The sequence below is a fragment of the Zootoca vivipara genome, chromosome 7 (genome assembly GCF_965207765.1).
Source record: "Zootoca vivipara chromosome 7, rZooViv2.hap1.1, whole genome shotgun sequence".
Classification (NCBI taxonomy): domain Eukaryota; kingdom Metazoa; phylum Chordata; class Lepidosauria; order Squamata; family Lacertidae; genus Zootoca; species Zootoca vivipara.
The window spans coordinates 60,762,322-60,789,248 of record NC_142590.1 but is presented as its reverse complement, the minus strand read 5'-3'; the positions used below and the strand labels follow the sequence as shown (position 1 = coordinate 60,789,248).

The following is a 26,927-nucleotide window of genomic DNA, read 5'->3' as shown; positions in this document are numbered from 1 at the left end:
GGAAGGCAGAGGAAGACAGGAGTGCCTGGCGTGCTCTGGTCCATGGGGTCACGAAGAGTCGGACACGACTAAAGAACAAAAGTTCACTGGTGTGTCTGACACAAAAAGGGAATCTCCTCAGAGACTAGCAACATTTCTTCCCATGTTCCTTGCATTTTTCTATCACCCTTCCTAGTCTAAATTGAGCTCAGGCCCTTACACTACAAAAAAAACTAAAGCAGTAAACAGTACATACTGTACGATGATATAGACATCACTTCCCCCTTAAAATAAATGTAGATTGCCTGAAGATAAAATAATCGATGCTGTGTGTAGGAATGTAGTAGCATCGAGAGCCCACAAACATTTGGTCCACTAAAACTCAGGCCACACAATAATAAGCCTCGAGGTGTGCAGCCACTCTGCTGCGGGCGAGGCTCTCCAAAGCAGCCAAGAGAGCTATGCCCGGTGGGGGGGGGGCGCGCAGGAGGGACTCTTCCGAGGTGAGGTGTGCTAAGGAGTCGCTTTCGCCCCAGACTCGCCATTGGGGTGAGGAGGACACCGAAGGACGGGGCTCTGAAGACGCCCGTGAAAAAGGGAGGTCCTCGCTAGCCTCGGGGCGCCCCGAGAGGATGCTGGAAGCTGGTTGGGGAGGGGGAAGGTGCTCGCTCGGAGATTCCCTGACTTGGCGGCGGAGCTGCAGCCCGAGCCGAGGAGGCGGAGGCGGGGAGCGGAGCCAGGCAACGCGCCTCCCTCTCCCGCCTCCCTTCTCCCGCGGCGCCCGGCAGCGGCTCCTGCAGCATGTTGGGCAGGGTGCGCTCCGCGATGGCGCAACTCGTCGGGGGCCTGGGGGGCGGAGGAAGCCCCTCGAGCCCGCCGCCCGCCTCGGCCTCCTCCGGCTCGGCGGCGGCGGCGCCTCCGCCCCCTCCGCCGCCCGCTGCCCCCGGGCCCAGCTCCAACACCGCCGCCGCCGCCAGCACCGGTCCCTGCCGGGAACCGCCCCGAAGCAGCTTCTCCAGACCGGCTTTCCTGCAGCTCACGCCCGAGGAGCTTCTGCGGGCGGATGATCACACGGGCCGAGCCGTCCAGAGCCCCCGCGAGAGCCGCCGCCGCCGCCTGCCTTGGAGCACCGGCTACGCCGAGTAGGAAAGGGCGAGCGAGAGGGGAGGGCAAGCGGGGAGAGGGCTGCTTCGCGGGATCGCTGAGAAGTACTGTACACCCATCCCACCCCGAGATTATTATTTTTAAGTGGGGGTGCCTGCTTGTGAGTCTTGTAGTTATGTCTGCCTGTCTTTCCCCCTCTGCCCTTCCCAATCTCGGGCGTGTAGCGGGTGGTAAAGTGTCTCTGAGCATATTCAGAGAACCTTGGGATTTAAAGATAAGGGCTTTCGGAGCCAAGGTGAGCTTACGGTCTATGGATGGTTCGCAAAGCGAGCCTCCAGCTTCAGGGGCAGTCTACATCTGAAAACCTGTTGGTGAGCGCGTGTTTGCTTCTACCACGGTAAGGGCGCACGGCAGTTTACCTTCACGTGGTGCTTGCGGGCTTCCCGCATGCATCAAGACAGTCCTTGTGGAATACGGATCCAGCACCACCAGAGCCCCTCCTATAATCTAACCTTTAAAGTCGAGGTAGATTCCAGCCTTTCTTAATCATTATAGCCATAACTCCCTTAGTATGAGGGTGTCGAGAAGGGAGGGTGTGTTCACGTGTAGATGAGGTAATGCGATGAGACTCGGGCTCTGGCCTTTCCCAATCCACTGATCAACTGATACTGGCGCTTTCCTCAAACGCGATCAATCCCACCCCACATTCCCCACCCTTGAGCCGTAGGTCTTCGTGCAGCTGCGCCGCTCACCCTCTTGCAAGTTAGCCTGGCGCGCCCCGCTCTCCAAGGACTTGTGAGCTCAGGTGCGCGGTTAGTTACGGTAGGTGGAGAAGCCCCGTCGGCCAGTCAGCTGTCCAATGCTTAACTCACCTTGGAGGGTCTGAAGATGCTCTGCGGCCGCTCATGGAGAAGGCGGGGCGGGGCTATGGGGCTGGGAGTAGTTCTTTAAGCTAACCAAGCCTAGCAGGGTGCTCTGTGTCCGGTTTCGCAGAGGACAATCTTCGTTTGATGGGCAGTGAAGAAGAGAAAGAAGATACAGAGGAGAAGGGAGGGTGTTCGAAGTTGCCCATCACCTGGAGAGTAAACAGAGCAGGTATACAGGTTAGCTCCTCGCAATTTCCCCCTGCTGTGCTTAAATTGTAGCAATTATTTTTAAAGTTTGTGTTTAGTTATATGCAACAACACATGCAAAATTTATGCAGTTTTTATCCAGTATGTTTCTTCTTTTTGGGTGATGTGCAGGAGGAAAAACGTGGAACACTGCCTGTGTACTGTATCTATTTTCTGCTTCTGTTGTTAAAGGCATATTGAGATTGTTATCTGTTTCCATGCAACCTGATCCTTATGAGGAAGTGAGCTTTCCAAACTGTGTGTTGCGACAAATTAGTGTGTTGGCTGCAGTGTGTAAGCGTTGCACACATTCTCCCCACGCTCCTCCCAGGGCTGGAAAGGCTAGTTCACCTCCGCCTTGCTAGTAAAACTGATTAACTGTGTCGTGAAATGATGCATATTTAAAAAGTGTGTCACCAACATGCAAAGTTTGGAAAGCTCTGGTGCACAGTGACATTTTTCTGTTCTAGGAACTGTGCATAGGCTTGCTGTGGGAGAATCTGTCTCTCTGGAATCACTTACATTAGGTGCAGCTGAGAGTCCCTGCCTTGAGCTCTTTGCTGCCTTCTTTAAAGGTGAGGTGGGCAGGTGTTGGATTAGTTGCTGGGAGAGGTAGGTGATGCTATCAGACTGAGTCTCCTAACCTTGTTTTCTTCAGAAAGTTTGTAAATGATAATTTCTTGCAACAACATCCACCCACCCAAATTTGTCATTACAATTGGACAGCTCCTGTCTTTTTCTTCAGCTTTGTTAATAATAAATACAATATGGGACAGTATAGAGAAGATTAGTATAGCTCGTGAGGGAGGATGACCTTCAAATTCATGAAATATTCCTGATTTTGTCATATACTAGATGGAGAGGTGTGATTAAACACTGAAAATGCAGAAATCGGGATCTCTCTGGGTCAAGCCAGAATGAGTTTAAAAATAAAACTCCCCATGTTCCACAGTCCCAGTCAAACTACCATCCCTACTTTGCTACTGTTAAAGGAAAAAACAGACATTTTAAATGCAGTCATGCATTTAATCTTAACCCACTTTTGGCTCTCATGCACACCCACACAAGCAGCTCTCTTGTCCTTGCAGTTGGAAGAAAAAGCTTGAAAATGTGGCTAAATGTATTTTTTGGAGAGAATCCAGAACATACAAAAATAGCAAACTACTTTAACAGAAAATACACCCTCTGATGTCTAAGGCTAGTGTGGGTTAATTTTTAATTTTTATTCTCACTAAGATCACCACACATTATTCTGAACAGGTTCCTGTGGATAGAAATTCAGCAGCTAAAGCTTTTATGGGGTATAGTGAGATGTGGTGTTTGGGGAAATTGGCATCTAGCTGGTGAAATATAGGAGTTTTGACAGACAAAGGTGCTCATGCTTGTTTTAGCTGGGTCTCTTTTTAAAAAACCATATAATTCATTAGGTTTATATTGCAAAACACTGAAACTGCATAAAAGAGAGCTTTTACTCCTTCCCTCTTTTATTCTATTTGTATTCCTATGTACATTTCACATATCTACATAAAATTATAGTTTCAGTTTCCAGTAAGTTAAATGTTCCACTTTTCGTAAAAGTGGATGACTCCTTGCTGCTCTGTCCCTGACCTTAGTTGGCCTTTGTTTGGCAGGAAAACACATCTTGGTTATAAGAAGGTTACTAGGGCTCAGCCCTGAGATAATGATACAGGTTCTAAAAATAATTATCTAGATAGGGGAGGTGTCATTTGCTGATCTGGTTTTCTTTTCTTTCTGAACTTTTTATTTAGGGAAGGAGAGACCTTGACCATTGTTGTCAATTGTACACTTGGATCTGTTTCCTCTGGAGAAGCCCCATTAAAATTACTGGTTACTCTCAAAGTTGCAGATTGTGTTTATGCAGTGGATAGTTACTTAGATAAATGCTACTGAATTCAGTAGGGTTGATTCTCAACTAAGCATACATAGGATCTCAGCCTGAGGCGTAAGTGCACTTAACTTGAAGGCTGGATTGAAATCTGCTTCAAAGTAAAAGTGTTTAAATATTTGTAGATGTGTGGAAACTGTCTGGGCATTACCATTTGTAGGATTTGGAACTTCCTAGATGAAAGTGGTATAATAATAATAATAATAATAATAATAATAATAATAATAATAATACCCCGCCCATCTGGCCGGGTTTCCCCCCCCCCCCGCCACTCTGGGCGGCTTCCAACACATATTAATATACATTAAAATATCACAGATTAAAAACTTCCCTAAACAGGGCTGCCTTTAGATATTTTCTAAATGTCAGGTAGTTGTTTATCTCTCTGAACTCTGATGGGAGGGTGTTCCACAGGGTGGGTGCCACTACCGAAAAGGCCCTCTACCTGGTTCCCTGTAGCTTTGCTTCTCGCAGTGAGGGAACCGCCAGAAGGCCCTCGGCGCTGGATCTCGGTGTAATAAATAATAATAATAATAAAAACCATCATCTTCTAAAAGTTGCACATAAATGTTGTACATTGCTTTGAGATGCCTCATGAGAAGTGATTCAGAAATAAAATAAATAAGAAGTAAACAAATAACCAGGACTGACTCAAGGCATTTTGCTGCTTGAGGCAGAGGGCAAGGTGGCACATCCCTCCATTCTATGCCCAAAACTGATCGGACTTCAACACTGGCAATGGGATGACTTCCTCCAGGGCACATGAGGCCTGGGGAACATTTAGGTCTAATGTCAAACAGTGAGGAATAGCCAGAGTGTTCTGGAGGCTGCCATTGCTGCCCAGAGCGCCTGCCATCTGGGATTGTTGCCTCTCTCTGCACATAACTGTCCAATGGTGCCATGGCCCTGCTCAAAATGAGCTACCCTAATCCACTAATGCCTGTTTGTTTTACGTACTTTCAGCATGCATTGCTGGAGAATGTAGAAAGTTAAGGTTCTCTTAAGGGTAGAAATTTACCAAAGGACGACTTCATAGGTAACAAATTGTAAGAAACACAAATTTGGGTTTGATTCTGTCATTCTTAAGAATATTACTCCTATAATGAACATGTTTGTTGCAGTTATGCTTTAACATTTGTAGATGCACATTTCTTTGTAATGTCCGAAGCTGTCCACAAATCTGTGATGGCTGAGCTAAAACTCAACACACTTGGGTGACATTATTTCTGAGAAGGAATCTAGGTGTGCCATGTAAGCTGCAGTCTTAACTATGGCTATTCAGAAGTACAGTACGTCCCATTGAATGCAGTGGGAGCTACTTGCAGATAAGTGAGGTCAGGATTGCAGCTGTAGTCTTTATGGGATAAACAGTAAATTGAATCACATGATTTGTACCAAATCAGAGCACTGCCAAATTTCAAGCAGCCTCTACAGCAGTTTTTCTTGCCCTGGGATCAGGGAGAAATTTGATTCAGTTCACAATTGGAGGACTTTCTTAATTTCCCCTTTCCAAAACAAGACATAAACTGAAACAGCCCTCTTTTGAAATTCGCACTTCTCCAAATTTTACTATGCAAGTTTGTCAGCCAAGTAACGTGTACAAAAATACATATACTAGTGTAACATGTGCATAGAAATGCATATATTAGTGAAAAATAATATACAAAAATGCATCATATTAGGAGAAACAGATTTGCAAGATTTGACGTAATTGCCCATCCCTTGCCCTTGGCACTGGCAAACAGCAGGGAACCCCCAGGGAAAGCTTTTCACAGCTTGGTAGTGATCTATCTCCATCTTCAGGAGTTCACTGTCTTGCAGTGGGGCCTGCACCAGCTGGCCCTGCTCCTGCCATTGTGTTCCTGATCCCTGCTCTCATTGGGGGAAGCTAGCCAAATTCACGTAGTATCTCTGTGGGCTAGCATCCTAATACATCACTGGTAGATAATTTCCCAGTGTGGATGCATGATGCTAGGGGCAAAGCCAGCCAGGATAGGTCCACTCTCCCCCTCACTTAATTGAAAGGAGCTATTTTTGCCTGATGATTACAGCAGATCCTCAGGCCAGTTGAAAAGTTGACAACCCCACTAGTTGTATGTCATGGACAAGCAGATGTATGACAGCTGAGCTGGATTTAGCCTGCAGGCAAAGAACACACCACCAGGAGCTGTATGGTGACACCTGGAGCAGGTGTAGTGTGCTCCACTTCCGTCTCATTTTCTGAGGTACTACCTGTATATATCTTCCAACTCTTCTTTTTTGCTTCCTGCCTTTTCAGAAATGCTTCAGGAGAAGGAGGCATTGCCTTAAAATATATTTAAGCGGACAGGCTATGGTCTGAAGGCACAGGAAACACAGGCAGAGCATATTTGCTAAAACGGGACTGAACTATGTGGGGCACCATGTATATTAGTTTGATGGCAGGATATAAATGTATTAAATACATGATTTTCTTATTTTCTTTCTTTATTTCTGTGTGTGGTTAGGTACTTGCAGTTTAAAACGATGACACTCCTCCAGTTTGTTTGTACTTCCAGTTCTTTAATGTGTTTAAAAATATATTGTTGCTTCAGAGGCATGTGGAGGGTTTTGCTAACCTCTTGGCTCTGGGAAAGTGTACGTGAGAGGAAGTTTGAGAGTTTTAAAACTCTCAGACTCTGTTCAACCACACTCCTCAAACGTCAACCCAAAACAGAATTTCTGCATGCTCTTGTCCAGGGAACGTTTCCTGTTTCACATTTCTACAACTTCCTCCCACAAAGATGGGTTTTGTTTTTGTTTTTTTTGTTTTGCAACTGACATTAGCATTGCCCTCATTTCTGTAGCCAGCACAAGGAAAAACTGAGAGAGACCGCTTAACGACTGATGGGAAAGGTGAGGGATGAGGACGATTGCCATTGGTGGCAATCTCTTCTCTTCCACAGAGGGAGTAAACAACCAAGTGCTCTGAACTGATCCAATGTTTCCAGAGTGCCTGCAATAATAAAGAACACCCAGGAAACATCAGCCCCAGATCAGAGCTCTTGGCTGCCTATTTTCCCCATAGAGGAGAAGAGAGGAGGAAAGAAAACTGCTACCAACAGGTTCTGCCCCAATGGTTTCCCTCACTATTTTTTTATATTTGATTTGATTTTATATACTGGCCTTCATCAAAAGAGCTCAGGGCGGTTCACAAGGTAAAAATACAATATAAAAGCACAAATAAATAGTTAAACCAGAAGCAACAAAACAATAACACCCCCCAAAACACATTTAAAAGGCTGTAGAATATTAATCAGCCCAAGGCCTGGTTGAAGAGGAGTGTTCTCGCCTGGCACCTAAAAATATATAATGGAAGCACCAGATGAACCTCCCTTGGAAGAGCATTCCAGAAACAGAGCCACTGTAGAAAAGGTCCATTCTCATGTTGCCACCCTCCAGACTTCATGTGGAGGCGGCACACAACGAAGGCCTCAGATGATGAACATAGAGTCCGGGACAGTTTATATGGGGGGGAGACGATCCTTCAGATATTGCGATCCTAAGCCATCACTAGACTCTGAGCCATTTTTCTTTCCTCTAAGGACAGTGCTGCCACTGATGCTGCTACCATCTCTATGGAACTCTGGTTTGTTTGTTTTTAGTGGCAGTGCTAGTGCATGTAAATAAGGATGGGGGATGCTGGGCCACTAGAAATGACTTAGTGGGCCTGTTGATGCCCACAGGACACCAGTTCAACAAGCACTAAAGAAACCAGCAAAGTGGGATAAGTGTGCAGACCACACAATGCCAGGGCCAGGTCTTCGGCAAGTGGAGCTGTGACTGCCAAATATGCCCTCTTTCAGATTGTCTTCCACTTGACATGACACTTTGTCTTCAGCTTTGTAAAAGAGCTCTTCTTCTTCCTCCTCCTCCTCTTCTTCTTCTTCTTCTTCTTCTTCTTCTTCTTCTTCTTCTTCTTCTTCTTCTTCTTCTTCTTCTTCTTCTTCTTCTTCTTCTTCTTCTGCGATTACTCATAGCCGAGTAAGATTGTCTTCCATGAACACAATTGTAACAATGAGTCCATAAGTGATTGTAAAGACCAATTCTGGATCCATACGTCCTTCCACAGTGGTAACACAGATTTCTGGGCAAGAGTTGATCATGGTGCGGGTTTGCCAAACATGCCTTCCTCTTAGATCGTTTCTCCTTTTCGCCCTGAGTTTGTGCTTCTTCAGAGTCCATAGCACCTTTGGTAAAGGCTGTTCTCCAGTTGGAGCGCTCGCTGGCCAGTGTTTCCAAGTTATCAGTGCTTATGTTAAATTTTTTAAGATTTGCTTTGAGAGCATCTCGACGCATGGGAAAAGGAAGTTCACTAATCTAATCAAACACTGCCTGTCTGCATCTTTCTTTCTGCCCAGGGTGATAAATGCTGGCAAGAGCCAACACAACGAGGATCAAGCGTGCTGTGAGGCAGTGTATGTGGAAAAGAGACGGGCTGTGAGGAATAACCCAGCCCCCAAGGAAACCTCTGGAGATCTAGAAGGGGTGAGCAACACAATGACTAAAGAGTTCCTTCTAAATGTTGGCTCGCAGTCCTATATCTACCTTCTGTATTCTGGTTTGAGGAGAGGAGAAAGTGATTCCAGGTACAGCTGATGCATTGACACAAGACGTTTGGAACTTCAGAAGTTCCCTTGAGATTTGTTCCATTCTCCCCTGGAGTATTTATTGTCAATGTTGCTGTAAAAGGAATGAGTGGCACATGAATTTGCCATAAATGCCCCTCAAGCTTCCCCCCCCACACCAATAGCCTTTTGCACACAGATCCTTCCCTTGTTTCTCGTCTTCCAGTTGCATTACAGTAGATCAGGAGTCTGGGAAGAGGATGTCCTCTAAGCCTCTAAATTTGCACACTATGGTTTAAGTTAACCTGCGGTGCAGAAGGAGCTGGAACTTCAACAATTAAAGTTCATGGCATTGTGTATTGTTACTGCCTCGTCTCTTTTGGCTTTTAATGTGTTTTGTTTCCTTCGGCTCTTTGGGGCAGATCTCTCTTATATTTGATTTGATTTGCACCTCGTTCCCTGCAGGGCACCAAAGGCCTGACTTTTTACTACTGGGGCTTGTTTGATGGGCATGCTGGAAGCGGAGCTGCAGTCATGGCATCCAAGCTGCTTCACTTCCAGATCCGTGACCAATTCCGAGACTTGGTGGACATCTTGCAAGACTCCTCCCTTCCTCCAATCTGCCTGGAAGAAGGTCCCAGGACAGTTCTAGGAGAACCAAACAGGGTTCCTCTGGCTGAGGAAGATGCTGAGGTCCCAAACAATGCCCTGCCACGCTTCCATATGGAAAAGGCCGTTTCCCATGAGAGTTTGGTGGTGGGAGCTATTGAGAATGCATTCAAGCAGATGGTGAGTGTGCCAGGAAAAAATAGGGGCATGCTGGAGAAGAAGGTTTGATTCAGTGCTATAAAACATTTTAAAAGATTTTACTGGCCAGAAGTGGAGTGCAATAGATAGAAAACTGAGTTTGCACATGGGAGATTCCAGGTAAAGGATCCTACTTGACCTTGAAACTGACCAAGTGACCTTGGGTGAATTATTCACTCCCGAATTTTCCTAAATCCCAGATTTTAAATTAGAAAAGTATAGCTCAGTGATACCCATCTGGAATCATTTGGGGTCACAAATGAAAGAACCCTAAATTAAGTGTGTGTGTGTGTGTGTTTTAAAAACCCAATTTTGATGAGCCCACACAGGCATGGCATGAAGTGCAAGCTGGAGAGAGTCCTGGGATCTGGGATGTGTTCCGTTCCTGCCTGGCTGTCTTCCATCCAGAATGTGGATTCACTTCCTTTTGCAGCCAAGATGCTGACGGGGCAACCCATGACTATTTTGGTCTGACAGGGTATTTGCTTACCCAGCTTTCAGATCATGAGTCTGCTCTGCTTGGCTCTTCCTCTGCAGCTCAGCCTTGTGAAGTTCAGGCCCCCAGGCTCCATTGCTGCAGCCCAGGAAGTAACGCAGACAGAAGCTGCATACACTATAAGCATATAATTTGTCATGGCTTCCCACATGACAAACTGGGTGTAGGTGTGGGTCCTGAGAAGTCTTAATAGTGATCCCCAGACCTTCAATGCACAGGGTAAATGTGCTGTTGCTACTGTTTCACCTCCACTTTTTTAAATAAGTTAGCAATAGAAACATGTAAATCTGCCATATACAGATCATTTGCCCGTCAGTGTTGTCTACACTGTCTGGTAGCAGCTTTCCAGGGTTTCAGACGTGGTACAGTCCAAGTCCTACCTAGAGATGCCAGGAATTGAACATGGGACCTTCAGCATGAAAAACAGATGTTCTATCAATGAGCTACAACCCTTCCCCAAATGCCTTTAAATATATTTACACCACATTCTCTCCACCACATTCCTTTCTACATTGCTGTAATAATTAATCATGTATATTTGCAGAATTTGAAAACTATTGTTCCTTTTAGTAGTCATTGTAAACAATACCTGCAAGATAGCTCAGACTCCTAATCTTAGGGTTGTGAGTTCAAGCAGGGGATCAGACTAGGTGACTCTTGTGGTCCCTTACAATGCTACAGTTCTTTGATTCTAATAACGAGGAAGTGAATAGCCCTACTAAACTGATACTTGTGTGTGTGTGTGTGTTTGTGTGTAAACAAATATCCCTGATCCTATCTTGGAGAAATGCCCAGTGCATTCTGGGATCGATGTGTGGGCAGAAATGTCCTCAACAATGCTCACACACCATGATATTATCATCCTGTGATGAGAAGCCACCACACACAAACAAATTACACCACTGGAACAGCACACAGTCCTTTGCAAGATTGCATATTAAAGCCATGCAAACTCAGATAAGGGAGCTACTTCAGGAGAGGATGGATGCACTATTGCTGAAAAGCAAATATGTTCTGCCAGATTCCTAACTGCTGGTAACCTTGGGAGCAAAGGGAAGGGAAGCTTCTACAGATTTTTGTTGGGTTCATTGAGGAGGAGGAGGAGGAGGAGGAGGAGGAGGAGGAGGAGGGGGGGGCAGGTTTAACCCTCCCTCTAAATGTATTGCAGTCCCAATCCCATTCCTTTTCCTTTCTGTGGCAGCTTTTTTTAAAAAAAGTGCATGTTAATTATTTGCATGCAGTTAAAATCCTCCCAGCTTGGTCTAAATTGGAAGAGGAAGGGAAGTGGGGATTGGAAAAATGTATGCATTTTTAAAAGGAAATGCTTCTATTTACACACACCCTTTAGAACAGAAGCAACACATGTCTATTTTGTTCTTGACTGAGGTATATGTGCTTCCCAAGAAGCATGTTGGAAGTGCAGGTACTTATGTGGGAAGCTATCTGCGAGAGAGACAAAGTGGTGGGTGGGTAAAGAATGAATCACTCTCTGCTCCTGATTTCTGCTTCCCCCACATGGCTTTTCCACATCTTAAAGTATACACAAAAAGTATCAGGTGTAATAATTATTAAACAACAAACCAACAACACCAGAACTGGCTTATGAATATAAAGGACAATTTTACTAGAATAAATATATAAACTCACAAACCTACTAAACAATGAGCAAACTAAAGTGCAATGTGCATAACCAAGCCTGGAGATACTCATAAACATAGAATGAACTAATGTTTCTCTCATTGCTATTCCGGTTATGTACATAGCTGTCAAGTCTCCCACTGAAAAATGCGGGATCAGCAGCGGTGCGGCACCGGAAGTCGCTTCTACACATGTCCGGACATGCGTAGATGCAACTTCCGGTGCCACTCTGCCCGATTTTCAGTGCCCAGGCATGAGCAGAGTGGCACTGGAAGTCGCTTCTACGCATATCCGGACTTGCGTAGAAGTGTCTTCCGGTGCTGCGCTACCCATGTCTGGGCACCGGAAATCGGGCGGTGCCAGGACCTAAAATAGAGCCTCCCTGGCAGGTAGGAAATCCGGGGGGTATTTATGGGATTTTTTCCAATCCAGGCTGCCAGCGGGAAACGGTTTAAAATACGGGGGTTTCCCACGAAAAACGGGAGACTTGGCAGCTATGGTTGTGTATGCGGTAAGTATTTCATTACACAGCTGAGCTGGAACAAACAAATTGTTCTTCAAATAGTCTTTCACTGGAAGCACAAAGCCATAAACGTAGGAGCAGTTGCGAGAAAGCGTTCTTCAAGAAGTCGTTTGCTGGAAGCGCAAAGCCATATATGTATGAAAGGGTTTTGTTGTTGGACCACATCAGCATGAGATGCCATGGACCAGTGGCCAAGGACAGTGGGATTTTGGAATCCAACAACATCTGGAGAGCCAAAGGTTTCCCCATCCCTGTCCACCTTGATGTATAGGTGTGCTTCCTGTCTTGTTGCACTGCACCTCTCTTCAGAGAGCTGCCTTCCACAAGTGAGTCTGTTCTTCTCTCTCCCCAGGACATTCAGATTGAGCAGGAACGGGTGGCTCGGCATGCATCAGGAGGCTGCTGCGCCCTGGCTGCCGTTTATCTCCTGGGGAAGTTCTACGTGGCCAACGCAGGTGACAGTAGGTAGGAGAGAGACGAGGGCGGGAAAGGCTACTCTGCTGCTTGCTGTGTTGTGGCAGCCCAAGCCATGTCACCAGGGGAAGGATAAGATTCCTTGACTGCCTAGCGGAAATGAACCGAAGTCTTTCCCAGTCATAGTTGCCAGTTGGTCACGGAATGGAATTCCTTCATGTAAGCAAGTGAGCTTGGAAAGGTCATATGAGAGCCTAGGAGAAATATGTCTTTCAGGAGAGTTAGAGAGAAAGCCACCTACCCACCAAAGTCTAAGTAGATCTAGAAATATGCGCCCCTCCATGTGGTCAGCTATGCCCTATGGTGGAGGCAGTAAACGTATACGTAAAAGGTATACGTAGGGTGGCACTAGGAAAGGAATAATATTCCCTGGCCCTTACGTAGTCATTATCTGAGTTACCAAACTGCTGTGATGCCAAAAGGTGTTTGTACAACCCCCACTAAGCGCCTGCATTTTTTTAAAAAAAGATAATTTTGTTTTTCAAAAACTTATCTTTTGAAAAATCATATATTGCCTGGTTGCTTCCATTGGTAACCAGCTGCTGATACTGTGAGGCCAAAGGTCCCATTTGGACCAGCCCATATCATTTTTTTTAAAAAAAAGATTGGCCACACCAACTTTTACACTTTGAGTACACCCATTTTCACACGCTGGCCTTGAAGGATGGACCACGAGTCAAAGAAGCCTCAGTCTGGAAAAGGCTGTTCTTCCTTTCTGAACATAATGGAGGTGGGGGAACAAAATTGGGACTGCCAGCCCTACTTGTGCTCTGTGTTTTCAGCAGGTATAATATCATTAGGTGTAGGGCTAACAAGTGTTCCCCCATTTTCCTCCCTACACATGCAGACTTTACTGTACAAGGGGAAGGGGTGTTGTGTCTTAGGCATGGAAAATAATCAATGTTTGTTGATGAGTTCCAAAAAAAATGTTTTACTGCTTGTCTCTTTACCTTGGCCTTGCAGCAGCAATTTTAAAATAAATCTCCCTTTGATAATCAGGACATTCATCTAGTACTAATGCCAAATATGAAAAGAGCTATATTTCAACGAGTAACTGTTTTCTTTGTTTTTAACCCAAACTCTTTAGTAAACATTGAACACAAATGAAAGTATTTTGAGAGTACCAGCATCTGACAGATGCTTTTCATAGATTTAAAACAAAAAACTAGTATCTGATATTTTTTGGCCCAAACCCTCCACAGGATTGTTGAAATCCTGCTCAAAATGCCCTTCTTTCACCTTTGGGTTGCTGACACCCTTGTATCTCATGTCTTATTGATTTTAGCATGCAAAGAGGGAAAGACAATAGTAGGAGAGTCACCTCTCTCCCCCCCCCATAAGGCCATGCTGTATCTTTTTTGCATTTTCAGAATCTTTTTAAAGTCTCCTTTCAATCTTAATCAGTATGAGGAATAGGCTTTAGTGTCAACAACTATTCTTTTATGTAGATTCCATCCTGATGAATGTGGGTGTGTTTTGAAGCTGTTTTTGTCAATCTGTGGTTGCTTTGGTAGGAAATTAGGTTAGAGAACAGGAAACTGCAAGGAAGCCATTCTCAAAGTCATAACCAGCATGGATGCACGGTGTGTCTGTCTGCCTGTGTGTGTGTGTGTGTGTGTAATCAGCGAGATAGTGTATTGTAACTCAAGTGTGGAGATGTTTGGGTATATCTACGTTACAAACTTTCATTGGCGGTATACCAGTTTAATAGACTCCTGGGACTGCAGTTTGGAGAAGATTGTGATAATTCTCTAATAGAGATCCTTAGCTCTTCTTCCTCCTCACTGAACTGTAGTTTAGGGAGAATAGCCCCCATCATTCACAGCAAAGGGGCTCCATGAGTAGAATAGGCAGTGAGGCTGCATTTGTGGCCCTACTCCCAGCACTGTGAGTATTCCCGGAACCAGCCCCAACATCTGGGCACTGGTGGGAATGTCTGAAGAGGAGGAGCCTATGCGCATAGAGTTCCATGTGCATAGGCTTCCCCATGATCTGGAACCACAATTGTGTAGCACCTCCAATTTCATGGAAGCCAATTTGCACACATTTTCCCTTTCAGGGACATGGCAAAGATACCATACATAAAGTAGGCTAAGGAATAGTTGCTAGGCCACTTTTAGACTATAGAGCAGTGTAGATGTCTCCAATTAATCCATAGTGGATACAGTGTCCATGGTTACAATTGCTGTTAGTGATTCATTCCTAAACGTGGAATACCATTACTTTCTTGGTGTGTCATCTTTGACTTTTTTCCTCATCAAATGTATTTTTGTCACCTTAAGAACCTTTGGAATATTGATGAATGAAAGTGAAACAAGGATGCTAATTACGGCAAGGGTTCCCAAACAAGGGGAAATGAATGCAGGGTTGTTGTTGTTATTTTGGAATTGGCAAGTGTTGGTTTTGTTTTCCCCACTGAGTCTTCGGCTCCTTCTGTTCCTCATTCCGATTTCTCTGTCAGTCTTCTTTGTGGTTTTGCATGAAAAACACAGATGCTACCCCCTGCTCTGTGCATGTTGGGAAAAAACCCAAGTAGGAAACAATGAATGGATAAAAAGATAGGAAGGGCAAATTTGTTGGTAATGTTTCCCATGCATCAGTTGGGAGCTCTGGGCACATGTCTGTGGCACATCCTATCACTGTTACAGTCAAATGCAAGTTTTTCATCAAACCAGAATAATTATTTAAATATGTCATAGTCTATTCTTTAGTGGAACAGAACCCGGATCCTGATGCAAGACTTAGACAAAGTTAGAACTGCCACTTCCAGCAAACCTGGAGGCTTTGGGAGTTAAGCACAGTTGTTGCCTACCATTGCAGTTCAGTTGAATTTTGTGTCTTCTTTTGTTCATAAAACCTTTTTTGTTTGAAAACAGCAGCACTTCTCTTGCTCAGTCTCAGTATGTCAGCAATCAATAGTGTTGGCTGGAGTGAGAAATGTGCATATTCAAATTTATGTATTGAGTACTTTGTATCTTATGGTTTTGTTGATGGTTACCCATTATGTTGGCCATGCTTCTCTTCTCATGATCACCCTCTATTCTTTCTGCTCTGTTTTCTAGACTGGTTTTTCCTAATGCTCTGCTTCTTTTCATCATGTGTTTGTGTTGCCCAATGTCCCACTGTTCAGGGCCGGCCCACCCATGAGACAAGGTGAGGCAACCACCTTGGGCAGCAGGATCCACAGGGGCAGCAGGCCTTGGAGGGCTAAATTGGCTAGGGTGCCCCCGCCAGGGACCTGTCAGACTTAGGCTATCATGCCAAGAACATCCCAGGCCTCCCAGCCAACCGGGGACTTCTGCCCCGGACTTCAGACAAGCTCTGCAGAGGCCTGGTGATCGGAGTTGTACTCCAAAATATCTGGAAGGCATCAGGTCCGGGAAGGCTCTAATCCATTTTACAGAGAGGTGTTTTTTTTGAAGTGGAAGAATCCCAAATACCTGTCCCTGCAACTTCCTGCACAGATAGAGAATGACTGGTACTGGGCTGAAATGTGACACTTGTTTTCAGATCTCTTCTCCATGGACCTCACTGAATGGCCTTGTGTAAGACACGGCCTCTAGATTTAACCTTCCTTGTGAAACAAGAAGCTACAGTAACCCTTAGAACAGCAGAAATGAATTCTGCCTCTTTAGATTGAAAGGGGTGCAGCGACTAGAGGATTCTCTCCTCCAATTGTGGTAGCACAATTGACAGGAGGCTATCAAGGAGACTTTGACTGATAGGTCTCTGAGCTCCATGATGCAATTGCAAATGCCTCATAAGATGGCATTTTGGGAAGAGGAATCTGTGGGAGAGGGAGTCTCTTTAGGCCACTTAATGTGTGACAATGCATTGCATTTATCAGCTGCCTAGACCATTTTCTCGTGCCACACTTCATGCTTATTCTTCTCCCCTTACCACCTGCACCGCAATCACCTTTCTGTATAGAAAATAAGCATATGCAAAGTGGACCTTAGCTAACACTGCTGCTTCCCTTTGCCCTCGGATGTACTTTCTGCTTTCCCTTCCTATACTGTCTCTTTCTCTCACATGCTCTCTAATGTCCTCATTCCATGTTTCATTGCAGGGCCATTATCATCCGTAATGGGGAAATCATTCCAATGTCCAGGGAGTTTACTCCAGAGACAGAGAGGCAAAGGCTGCAGTTTTTAGTAAGAATTAACTTTTTTTTTTCCTATCTGATTTATTTTAACCCAGTGCCCAACATTTAGCACTATCAACCAAACCCATCCAGGAATAAACCTGAGAAGGTGTTTCAGTATGAACAATGTCTTCAAGCTCACCAATAAATGTATGTCTAAACCTACATACTTACAGTCATATGTACATGTACAGCCTAACAAACCTCAAAATACTGTTTTGTAGTACAGTGGTGCCTCGCTAGACGAATTTAATTCGTTCCATGAGTCTTTTCTTATAACGAAAAATTCGTCTAGCGAATCCCATAGGAATGCATTGAAAAAAAATTGAATTTTTTTTTGCCCATAGGAACGCATTAATTGAATTTCAATGCATTCCTATGGGAAACCGCGATTCGCTAGACGAATTTTTCATAAAACGAATTTGTCTAGCGAGGCAACCTCTGCTCAAAAAATCATTTCGTTAAGCGGAAATTTCGATAAGCAGGGCATTCGTTAAGCGAGGCACCACTGTAATTGAAAATACTATTTTGTAGTACAAAATTATAAATGGAAATTTAATTTGAAAAACAGAATAGCAAAAAATCATCCACTCAGGAACCAGTTCTGATAATGGAAGCTGCACTGCAGTTATTGATGGAGATGGAGTATAAATTACCCTACCTTCTGCTGGATATTCAGAACTCCAGTGCTTGGAGGTCAAGCACATTAAAAATAGTGCTAAAAATGAATAGCAACATGCGTGAACAGGATTGATGTTTTTAACTGATCTGGCAATAAACCTTTGGAGGTGGCAGATATTGTAGCTGATAAACATTCAGTCTCTTCCTTCCATATTTCCAGGCTCTCTTAGTGAAGGTACAATAAAGAGAGGACCCAACTAGATGTGGTGTTAATTGCGTCCATCCACATAACATGTGTGTTTTCCATCCACTGCCATGGTGCTAAAGAAAATGCACCACAAACTGCTCTTTGCATCAGGAGGGAAGCAATGGAGACTTTCCCTCCAGAGCACATAGCAGCTTTGAGGGGCAGTTCCTCTTGGGACCATTGCAGGCAGGTGGTGGTGGTGAGGGTTAAACTCTTCCTGCTCACCACCTGTGGTCATGATGCTGCTCAGGCTTCCCTGTGGTTGCTGTTTTACTAATGTGCGCGTGTGTGAATTGCATTTATTTAACTAACGTCATACCTAGTTTGGTGCAGAGGCTCTGGTGGTGCTGGGCTCCTGCCTTTCTACTTCCAAAATGCTCTTGAGCACTGCATAGGTAATACAGGCCCTGCTCACTTCCACCCTTTCACTGTGTTCCCCCTGCTGCATAGCTGCCAAGTTATCCCTTTTTTTCCCAGGGATTTTCCATTATGCTGAATAGGCTTCCTCGCGAGAAAAGGGAAAACTTGGCAGCTATGCCCTGCTGACCCCCGGATTCTAGAGTCAGGCTTGCAAGGTACACACACACACACACACACACACACACACCTCTTTTCTCTAGAAGAGGAAGAAGCTGCCAGGGTTTTGTTAAAATTATTTGCATATTGCATGAGTTCTGTCCTAAGGCAGAGGAGGGGAAAGAATCCCTGCGAAGCACAGTGAGAGACTCCACAATGCAAGCGAGCAGAGGTGCTGCTGGCAATGCTTCCTGGCTCAGAGTGGACCTCCTTGGCAAGACACCAGGTGGAATCTTATCTGCTGTTCTATATCCAAACAGCTTCCATGTCTTGTAAGGGAGGAAATTGCACCGAGTAATGGATCCTCTTCACTGGCTGCGATAAAGAAACTGAGCACTCAGAAAACCAATCTTACACTTCCCCTGTGGGCTTGAGCAGTTCACTTTGAGCCAAAGCCCTTTTATAGCTTAAGCCCTGTTCTGTATGTAGTGCCAGAGCAACGACCCTTTGCACTGTGCCAGTGTGATCTGAAATGCCCCACTTAAATCATTGCAAGAGGGAAACCTGATGTATATAATCTTCTGTAGTTTTGCTTTTGTACCATAAAAGATAGAATTTGTTCTGCCCATTTCCTCCTTTCTGTGGATTAGTTACACTCAAAATACACAAGGGGGTGAGTGAAGGGGGTTCACTGCATAATTTGCTGCCCGTTTGAGTCCTGGGCCCCATTCTTGCGAGGTTTACCCAGGTGTGCTGCCTTCTGAGCTTTTGTTGCTGGCTCTTTGGCTGAGGGTTTGCTTGGTGAGTTATGGCCTCTTTTTAAAGACATTGGCAAGTCATGGAAATCACAGAGCCAGCTCTGAAAATTAAACCCTGATTAGGGCAGCAGTGGCAGGAGGACAAAGGAAGCCCTTTTCCTTTGCAGGATGAAAAGGCAACCAATCTCAAAGCCACCTTTAATTTCCTCTGAATGTATGTGTGGAAGAGAATGAATTGCTGTAGCTGGAACATCTAACCTGGTATCAAAATGGGATTCTGACATCTCCAGGCATAGCATAGGATTCAATCTGTGTAGGATTTAGTCTAGCACAGGGGCCAGCAAACTTTTTCAACAGGGGGCCGGTCCAGTGTCCCTCAGACCTTGTGGGGGGCCGGACTATATTTTGAAAAAAATGAAGGAATTCCTATGCCCCACAAATAGCCCAGGGATGCATTTTAAATAAAAGGACACATTCTACTCATGTAAAAACATGCTGATTCCCAGACCGTCCGTGGGCTGGATTTAGAAGGCGATTGGGTCGCATCTGGCCCCTGGGCCTTAGTTTGGGGACCCCTGGTCTAGCAGGTTCCCCCACCCCGTTTGCACAGAAATAGGATAGATTGTCTAGGGTAATGGAAAATTATGCCTGTTCAGCCAAACTGTCGTGCTTGCACACTCACTGTGATTGGCCTCCCTTAAATATATCTTAAATAATTTCAGCTTGTTTTCACTTTTGGATGTTTTTTGTGCCTGGAAGCTTTTTCTGCACGAGACTCAGTCTTGTTAATTCATGCTTCAGCTAGTAATTAGGTATCTGCTTGATAAAACTACTTCAGCCAAATCCTTTGCAAGTCACAGAGGTCTAGTTGCTCTCTGCTGACTATATTATTAACCAAATGTGACTTTATAAGGTTTTTCAAAACGTTTGTAGCTTGGGGGAGATCCTTGTTAATTCTGCCATGAGCAGAAGATGCAAATGTGCCTTCAAGATTCAACTGTAAGAAAGTTTTGGCTCCAAACAAGATGAGATATTAATCAAGACTGGGCCTTGGGGTTTTTTCTTTATTGTATAATAGCTGCAGGAGATATATGTTGGGCAGAGTAGGGATTTAACCCATCGTCCTGAGCTAGAGTGCCTGTCCCTCGGAGCTGCTATTTGCTCAAGCAGTAAAACTGCCACTATTGCTAATGACAGTTTAATTTCTTGGGCAAATAATTAAGCTGCTTAAAATTGTGGCTGATCTTTCATCATGGCAGCACCTACACTTTTGAACTCCCTGCCTATTGACCCTCACAATACTGTTTTAGATGCCTACCAATAACTTTTTCATCTCAACAAGCCAATCCCAATATGCAATTTAATATTAATAGAGCCAGTGTGGTGTAGTGGTTAAGAGCGGTAGCCTCGTAATCTGGGGAACCGGGTTCGAGTCTCTGCTCCTCCACATGCAGCTGCTGGGTGACCTTGGGCTAGTCACACTTCTCTGAAGTCTCTCAGCCCCACCCACCTCACAGGGTGTCTGTTGTGGGGGAGGAGGGGAAAGGAGATTGTTAGCCGCTTTGAGACTCCTTCGGGTAGTGATAAGGCTGGATATCAAATCCAAACTCTTCTTCTTCTTTTGTCCTCCCCCCCCCAATTTTATCTGTGTATTGTTGATAATGATTTCATATGGTTTTATTGGCACCACTTAGAGATGTTGATGTTGTTGTTGTTAAGCAGTTTAGAAACTTTCCCTAAGTGTGTGAGAGCAAGGGTGGATGGGGGTGTGGGGAAAGGGAGGGGGTGGCAGGATCTGCACTTTCAACAGTTCCCCAAATTATCTTCTCTGTAAGTGTAAGACATACAAACATACATACATACATACATACATACATACATACATACATACATATATATATCTGTGAAGGGATGCACGTGGGACAAATAATTGAAGGGTTTGTGAATGCTCAGTGCGCCCCCATGAGGGTTCTTCAGGATCTGGGACTTACAGATTTCTGTTGTTTGGGTGGAGAAGATCCAGGCAGTGCTCATCACTAAATTTGCTCTCCCTTTCCTCTTCCAGGGATTTTTGAGACCTGAGCTGCTGGGGAATGAGTTCACTCACCTCGAGTTCCCTCGAAGAATCCAGCATAAGGAAGTGGGGAAAAAGATGCTGTACAGGGACCAAAACATGAATGGCTGGTAACTTTTCATCTGATCTAGATTACACTGATTGCCAGAATCAATCAGAAATACAAGATGAAGGAACTCTGTGTTCTAGTGCCCGCTAGTTACATCACCTGGACTAGAAATTCTCTACTTCTCCCTTTCTTCTTGTCGTGTTACTAAAGCTGGAGACCGACGATGAAGGCTTTTTCTTTTTTTAAGGGAGTTTCTTTTGGTATTATAGAGTATGATGTGCACACTCATATGGCTATTGCTTCTACTGAAGAGTTTCTGCAGATTTTTGTATGACTTAAGTAATCCTGCTTGGTCAAAGATAACAGTGGGAGAAAAACATATATTTTGTGTGTGTGTTTGTGCAAATGCATGCCTGTACACTCGGGGAAATTGCCTAAGTGAAATGGTTCTGACCTGAGTTTGCTGCTTGCTTGCTTGGCATTGGGAGGAGGATATTCAGTTGTGCTTTTCACAGCAGCCAGAGCTCTGTGGTAGAGCATATGCTTTGCATGCAAAAGGTCCCAGATTCAATCCCCAACATCGCCTGGTAGGGCTGAGACAGTCTGTTGTCCAAAAACCTGGAGAGCTGTTGCCACGCAATAGCAACAGTACTGAGCTTGATGGACCAGTGGTCTTACTTGGGCAGCTCCTATTCTAACTTTCATCTGCACTGCAACACATTTTGTGTGATTTCTTTTTCTAACCAGGGCATATAAAAGGATAGAAGAAGATGACCTGAAGTTTCCACTTGTTTACGGAGAGGGTAAAAAGGTGAGGCACTGAGCACAGTTGAAAATCGATGGAGAAGTGGAGAGAATTTTCATTAAACAAGGGCATGAGGATTCGGAGTAGACCTACTAATATAGGTTGAGGTATGCGATATTGGTGTCAGAAGCACACTTTGGCTTTGACAGATACACCTCATTGGTAAGTCTGCACCGAGCAATTTTTGTATGCTACCTACCTGCTTGTTCCCCCACTCCATAGTATACAACGTATGTTATGTTAAAAAAATTTAAACCACCTTTCATCCTGACAGGTTCTAGGGTAATACACAGCAATGCAATGCAATGCAATGCAATGCAATGCAATGCAATGCAATGCAATGCAATGCAATGCAATGCAATATAATGCCATATAAAATAAGAGAAAGCATAAAAACACTCCATACAACACTAAAAACAGGATGGCAACACATAATAAAACTAGAAAGCAAACGAAGCCCATAAAACCAATTTAAAACAAGGAAAAAAATGTCTTGGCCTGGTACGGAAAAGATTGCAGGAAAGTGTTCTGAAGTCAAGGCACCACCACAGAAATGGCCCTCTCTTTTCTACATGCATAGTTCATCAATTGATGGCAACCAGGGAAAGGCTTCATCTGCAGATCTTAATGCATAGCCAGGTTGGTATGGGAGGAAGCATGTGGCATGCTGAAAAAATGAGTCATCTCTTTTAATCGAGATCTATATTCTACTTTATGGCTGACTGCCTCTGATCCTTCTTTCCATACTTATGAACCTAGGACCTTCTGCATGCAAGGCAAGCTGGAGTGCTAGGAGCCTATCCGAGTTGCACAAATGCTCATTATGTTGCTATCCTATTAAAAGGCTACCCCCCTTACTTTCCTCCTAGGCTCGAATGATGGCGACTATTGGGGTGACGCGGGGTTTGGGTGATCATGATCTCAAGGTGTACAGCTCCAACATCCACATCAAACCTTTCCTGTCCTGCACCCCCGAGGTGAGTTCATCAGAGCGAAGATTCTACTTCCTGGAAATACAGCTGCTCAGTAACAGCATATTTTTTTCCCATCAAATATTCCAAAACTTGTTTGTGGGGTGGATTCTGGAGCTGAGTCCCTCATCCACCTCAGGAGTTTTCTGATCACCCTTAGCTCCCCAATCCACTTATCTCCAGGTCTGGCTGCAGGCAAGACACTTCTTTCTGATTTGCAGAATTGTCACATACACCAGCACACACACATACGTTCCCAGCCTGTACAACACACACACACACACACACACACACACACACACACCCAAATAGGTGGTGCTTCTAATTCAGGCTTGAGCATTTGGACTAGGGTCTCATCCACCACCAAATCCATACAGTATGGGGACACTGGAGGGGAGGGCTCACAAGGGATCAATTTTTGAGGCAGAAAAAGTCTGGGGCTTTTTCTTGTGTGCGGTTGTGCGTGTGTGTGTGTGTGTGTGTGTGAGAGAGAGAGAGAGAGAGAGAGAGAGAGAGAAAGAAAGAAAGTGCATAATAGAGAGGCTTGAAACAGCAGATAAGATTGGTGTAGCTGCAGAAGACAAGAGCTAGGCTTCAGAACAACAACAACAACAACAATTTATTTATATGCTTCCCATCTGACTGGGTCGCCCCAGCAACTCTGGGCTGCTTTCAACAAATTAAAACATGAAACACAATAAAACATCAGACATTTAAAACTTCCTATACAGGGCTATCTTCTGATGTCTTCTAAAAGTCAGATAGTTGTTTATTTCTTTGAGATCTGATGGGATGGTGTTCCACAGGGCGGGTGCCATTAAGAGAAGGCCCTCTGCTTGGTTCCCTCTAACTTCACTTCTCACAATGAGGGAACCACCAGATGACCCTCGGAGCTGGACCTCAGTGTCCAGGATAATTCTACTGGGTAGCTATAGTGCTGCTGTTCCAAGATTCCTGTGCATCCTTATGAATGGGGTGTCTAAGCATAGAATTTTTCCTCACCTCTGGGGAGTGACAGGACTCAGAAAGTACTTCTCCTTGAGGAAAAGCATTTGCAGAGCCTCGCCACCAGAGCAGTGAGGCTGCATCCCTTACGTTTTTCTGCAGGTTCGCGTTTATGACCTCACACAGTATGAGCACTGCCCTGACGATGTGCTGGTGCTGGGCACAGATGGCCTCTGGGATGTCACCAATGACCGAGAGGTTGCCAATGTGGTATTTGATGTCCTAATGGGCTATGAGCCCAATGACCCTTGCAGGTGAGTGGGGCAAGGTTTTGCACTTGTGTGCTGAGGAATACTTACACCAGAGTGGTTGAGCAGAGACTTTATTTCCTAAGATTCTGAGGTCCATTGTTTGCTCTCAGTCTGGGGTTGGTTAATTCCCTTACCTCTTTTCTGTTCTGGGACTTGAATGCTTTTTGTTTCTCTTACCTTCAAGTCCCCTGGTAGCGTTAGGTCTTAGGGGCAAAGTACATGTTTGTTGTTCATTTGTGTGTGTGTAATGAAGCACCAATTTCTTGGAAATTAAAAGCAGCCTTAAGAGGTTGCGATTTTGAGTAGTAGGTGTGGGGAGAAGGAGGGGTTTCTGAACCTTTTAAACTGGCAGCTGTTTTTCCATTCAAAACCCCATCTTTATGCTAGAGGTTCCTGCCCACTCTTTTGCTCAATTTTTTTGCTTTTTTTAAAGTTGGAACTTTATTACATATATTTGAATATAAGCAACCAACCATTTGCACTTTACTGTTTGAAAACATGGGTGGGGAACCTTTTCTGGCCAATGGGCCAGATCCTTCTATCCCCACCCGCTGCCAGGCCAAATTTGAAAGGTGACTGAGAGTGAATGACTGGCCTAAGATCTCCTAATTAGTTGCACAGTGAATGAAGTGGGATGAGATCATTATTGTGAACACCATTCACTCTTAAAAGTACATTTTTATTTTTTATTTTTAAGTAACTGTACTCTACCACGTCTCTTGCATTGTGGGTGTGCATTCTGATAGGCTGGTTCTGTTTCCCAGGTACACAATGGTGGCCCAGGAGTTGGTGGTGAAGTCCAGAGGGGTTCTGAAGGAACGTGGCTGGAGGCTGGCCAATGACAAGCTGGGCTCTGGAGATGATATCTCTGTCTTTGTTATTCCCCTTGGTGGTCCAGGAAACTACGCCTGAACCTCAGGTCCCAGGGACACAGAGGTCATGATTCTAGACTTTAAAAAGAAGAAAAGCCGAGGGAAAGAACCACCACCTTGCAGCAGAACTGGAGACTGTAGATTCTCCCTACACCTGGAACATTCATGATGCTCTTCCGAAGAGGATTGGGGGTGGGGGAATGTATGACTGCACCTTGGGTCCTTGTCCCACTCTGTCACAGCTTTCTGGGTTCCAGCTAGGGACACAAAGACGTAGCCCTGGTCCACACTTCTGTTAACGGCAAGGAAGTTAAGGAAGTGCCGTTCCTCTCAGGATTTACACCCATCGGCCCTGGAGACCTGTAGGAAAACTCGCATTCCAAGGGTTGCGTTAAATTTGGACTTCTGGTCACATGGAAATGTCCTCTAAATTGGGTAGCAGCACTGGAGTCTCCCCACAGAATTTAGCCATTTTGTGTGTTCTTTATGCCCAATTGCCTAGAACGTCTTTCCCTTCCCTTCTATCCTTGATCCTTATTGCTAAAGGGAGCACCAAACAAGTGTGGCTGATTGGTTGGTTACCATTCCTCCGGCTTGCCATAAGGCGGCCCCTGAAGCTTTCACTCCAAACCACTTGTTGCGTAGTAAGGGAGGGATGCATCCATAGTGGTTTCTTACACTAATCCTGGATATTGCTGTAACTCGGCCAAGTTGGTTGGTTTTTCATTGAATGCATCTCCAAATGGCAATGAAGGAAAGGTGCAAAAATATTCCTGCCATAGAAAATGTCCCTGGAGAAAATCAGCTGTGCCACTCTTTCACCAGATGGGGGTGCACTTAGAAGAACAGACAGAAAAAAATAACTGTGATGAGACATCTCTAGTTGGTTTAAACAACTGACCCTTAAATAAGAAGATACAGAAATCTACTGCAGCATAGGGAGTTACCCCATCCCAGACTTACGCCCCGGAGAGGTCACTTTGGTGCTGGAAACACAGCAGAAACATAGAAGACAGCTATTTCTACAGAGGGAAGAACTATACTTCTGGTCTGTTCACCTTCCATGAAAAGTACTGTAATGCACTTCTTGAGTTGAAGTTCTGCCTCTGAAGCCCAAAGCATTGAGTACTTTGTTGAGTGAATAAGAAGCCTTCAAAATTTGTGCCAGGGAAGAAATGGATTCATTTTTTTAATGGAACTGTAGTTTTCCACTAGCTGTGTTGTGCAAAAGCAAGATCATCCCTAGCCAGGGGAATTTGCACCTTAAATTTGCCCTTGTACTCGTATCTAGCTGTGAGTTAACTGAGTTTTAAGAAGAAATTAATTTTAGGCTTCACAAAAATACCTGCCACCTCTTAAGTGTAGACAGTACACAGTGGGACTTATTTCTGAGTAGACAGAAATATTCTGTTGGGCTGCAGCCCTATGCGCAATTACTTAGAAGTAAGCCCCTTGGAACTCAGCAGGACTTCTGAGTAAATGTGCTGTTATACAGCACAGATCCTGGAAGGTTGGATCTCTTTGAAGAGTGTGCCATTAGTACCCGAGAAAAGATTAAAGAACCAGCTGAAAAACGGCAACCATTAAGTTGCCATCGCTAAGTAAAAGCTGGCTAAGGCTCTTTCTTGCTGGAAAACATTTTGGTATTGATTGTTGTGCTGTCACTTTCTAGTAATTGTGATATGTACCTTGTCACCAGTAAGAGATGAGAGTCAAGTGAATGCTTCTCTTGGGAACCAGAGGGGAGGGGTGGGTTTTTAATTCAATAATAATAAGAAAGTTGTATCCAGATCCACACTGTATGCTAACGAATCATAGGTTGGAAGGGACCCTGAGGATCATCTAATTCAACCCTCAGCAGTACAGGAACATGCAGCTGTCTCTTACTGGGACTGAACCTGCAACCTTGGTGCTATCAGCACCACACTATAACTGACTGAGCTATCCAGCTGATATACCCTGCTTCAAGCATTCAACAGATTTGTCAAG

The 26,927-nt window shown here is 44.7% G+C and overlaps 1 protein-coding gene and 1 non-coding gene across 2 annotated transcripts; both read left to right on the top strand.

Annotated features, from left to right (window-relative positions):
- Nucleotides 1–691: 691 nt before the first annotated feature.
- On the top strand, nt 692–26,545 carry PPM1J (protein phosphatase, Mg2+/Mn2+ dependent 1J). The gene is made up of 10 exons (XM_035121733.3): nt 692–1,121; nt 8,481–8,607; nt 9,153–9,476; nt 12,504–12,616; nt 16,695–16,779; nt 20,977–21,095; nt 21,782–21,845; nt 22,709–22,816; nt 23,918–24,069; nt 24,831–26,545. Exons 1-10 carry the CDS (start codon nt 781–783, stop codon nt 24,976–24,978), a joined length of 1,581 nt encoding a protein of 526 aa, XP_034977624.3. The 5' UTR covers nt 692–780; the 3' UTR covers nt 24,979–26,545.
- Nucleotides 2,934–3,039, top strand: LOC118089588 (U6 spliceosomal RNA). The gene has a single exon (XR_004693144.2). It is a non-coding gene; the product is annotated as a U6 spliceosomal RNA (small nuclear RNA).
- Nucleotides 26,546–26,927: the final 382 nt, after the last annotated feature.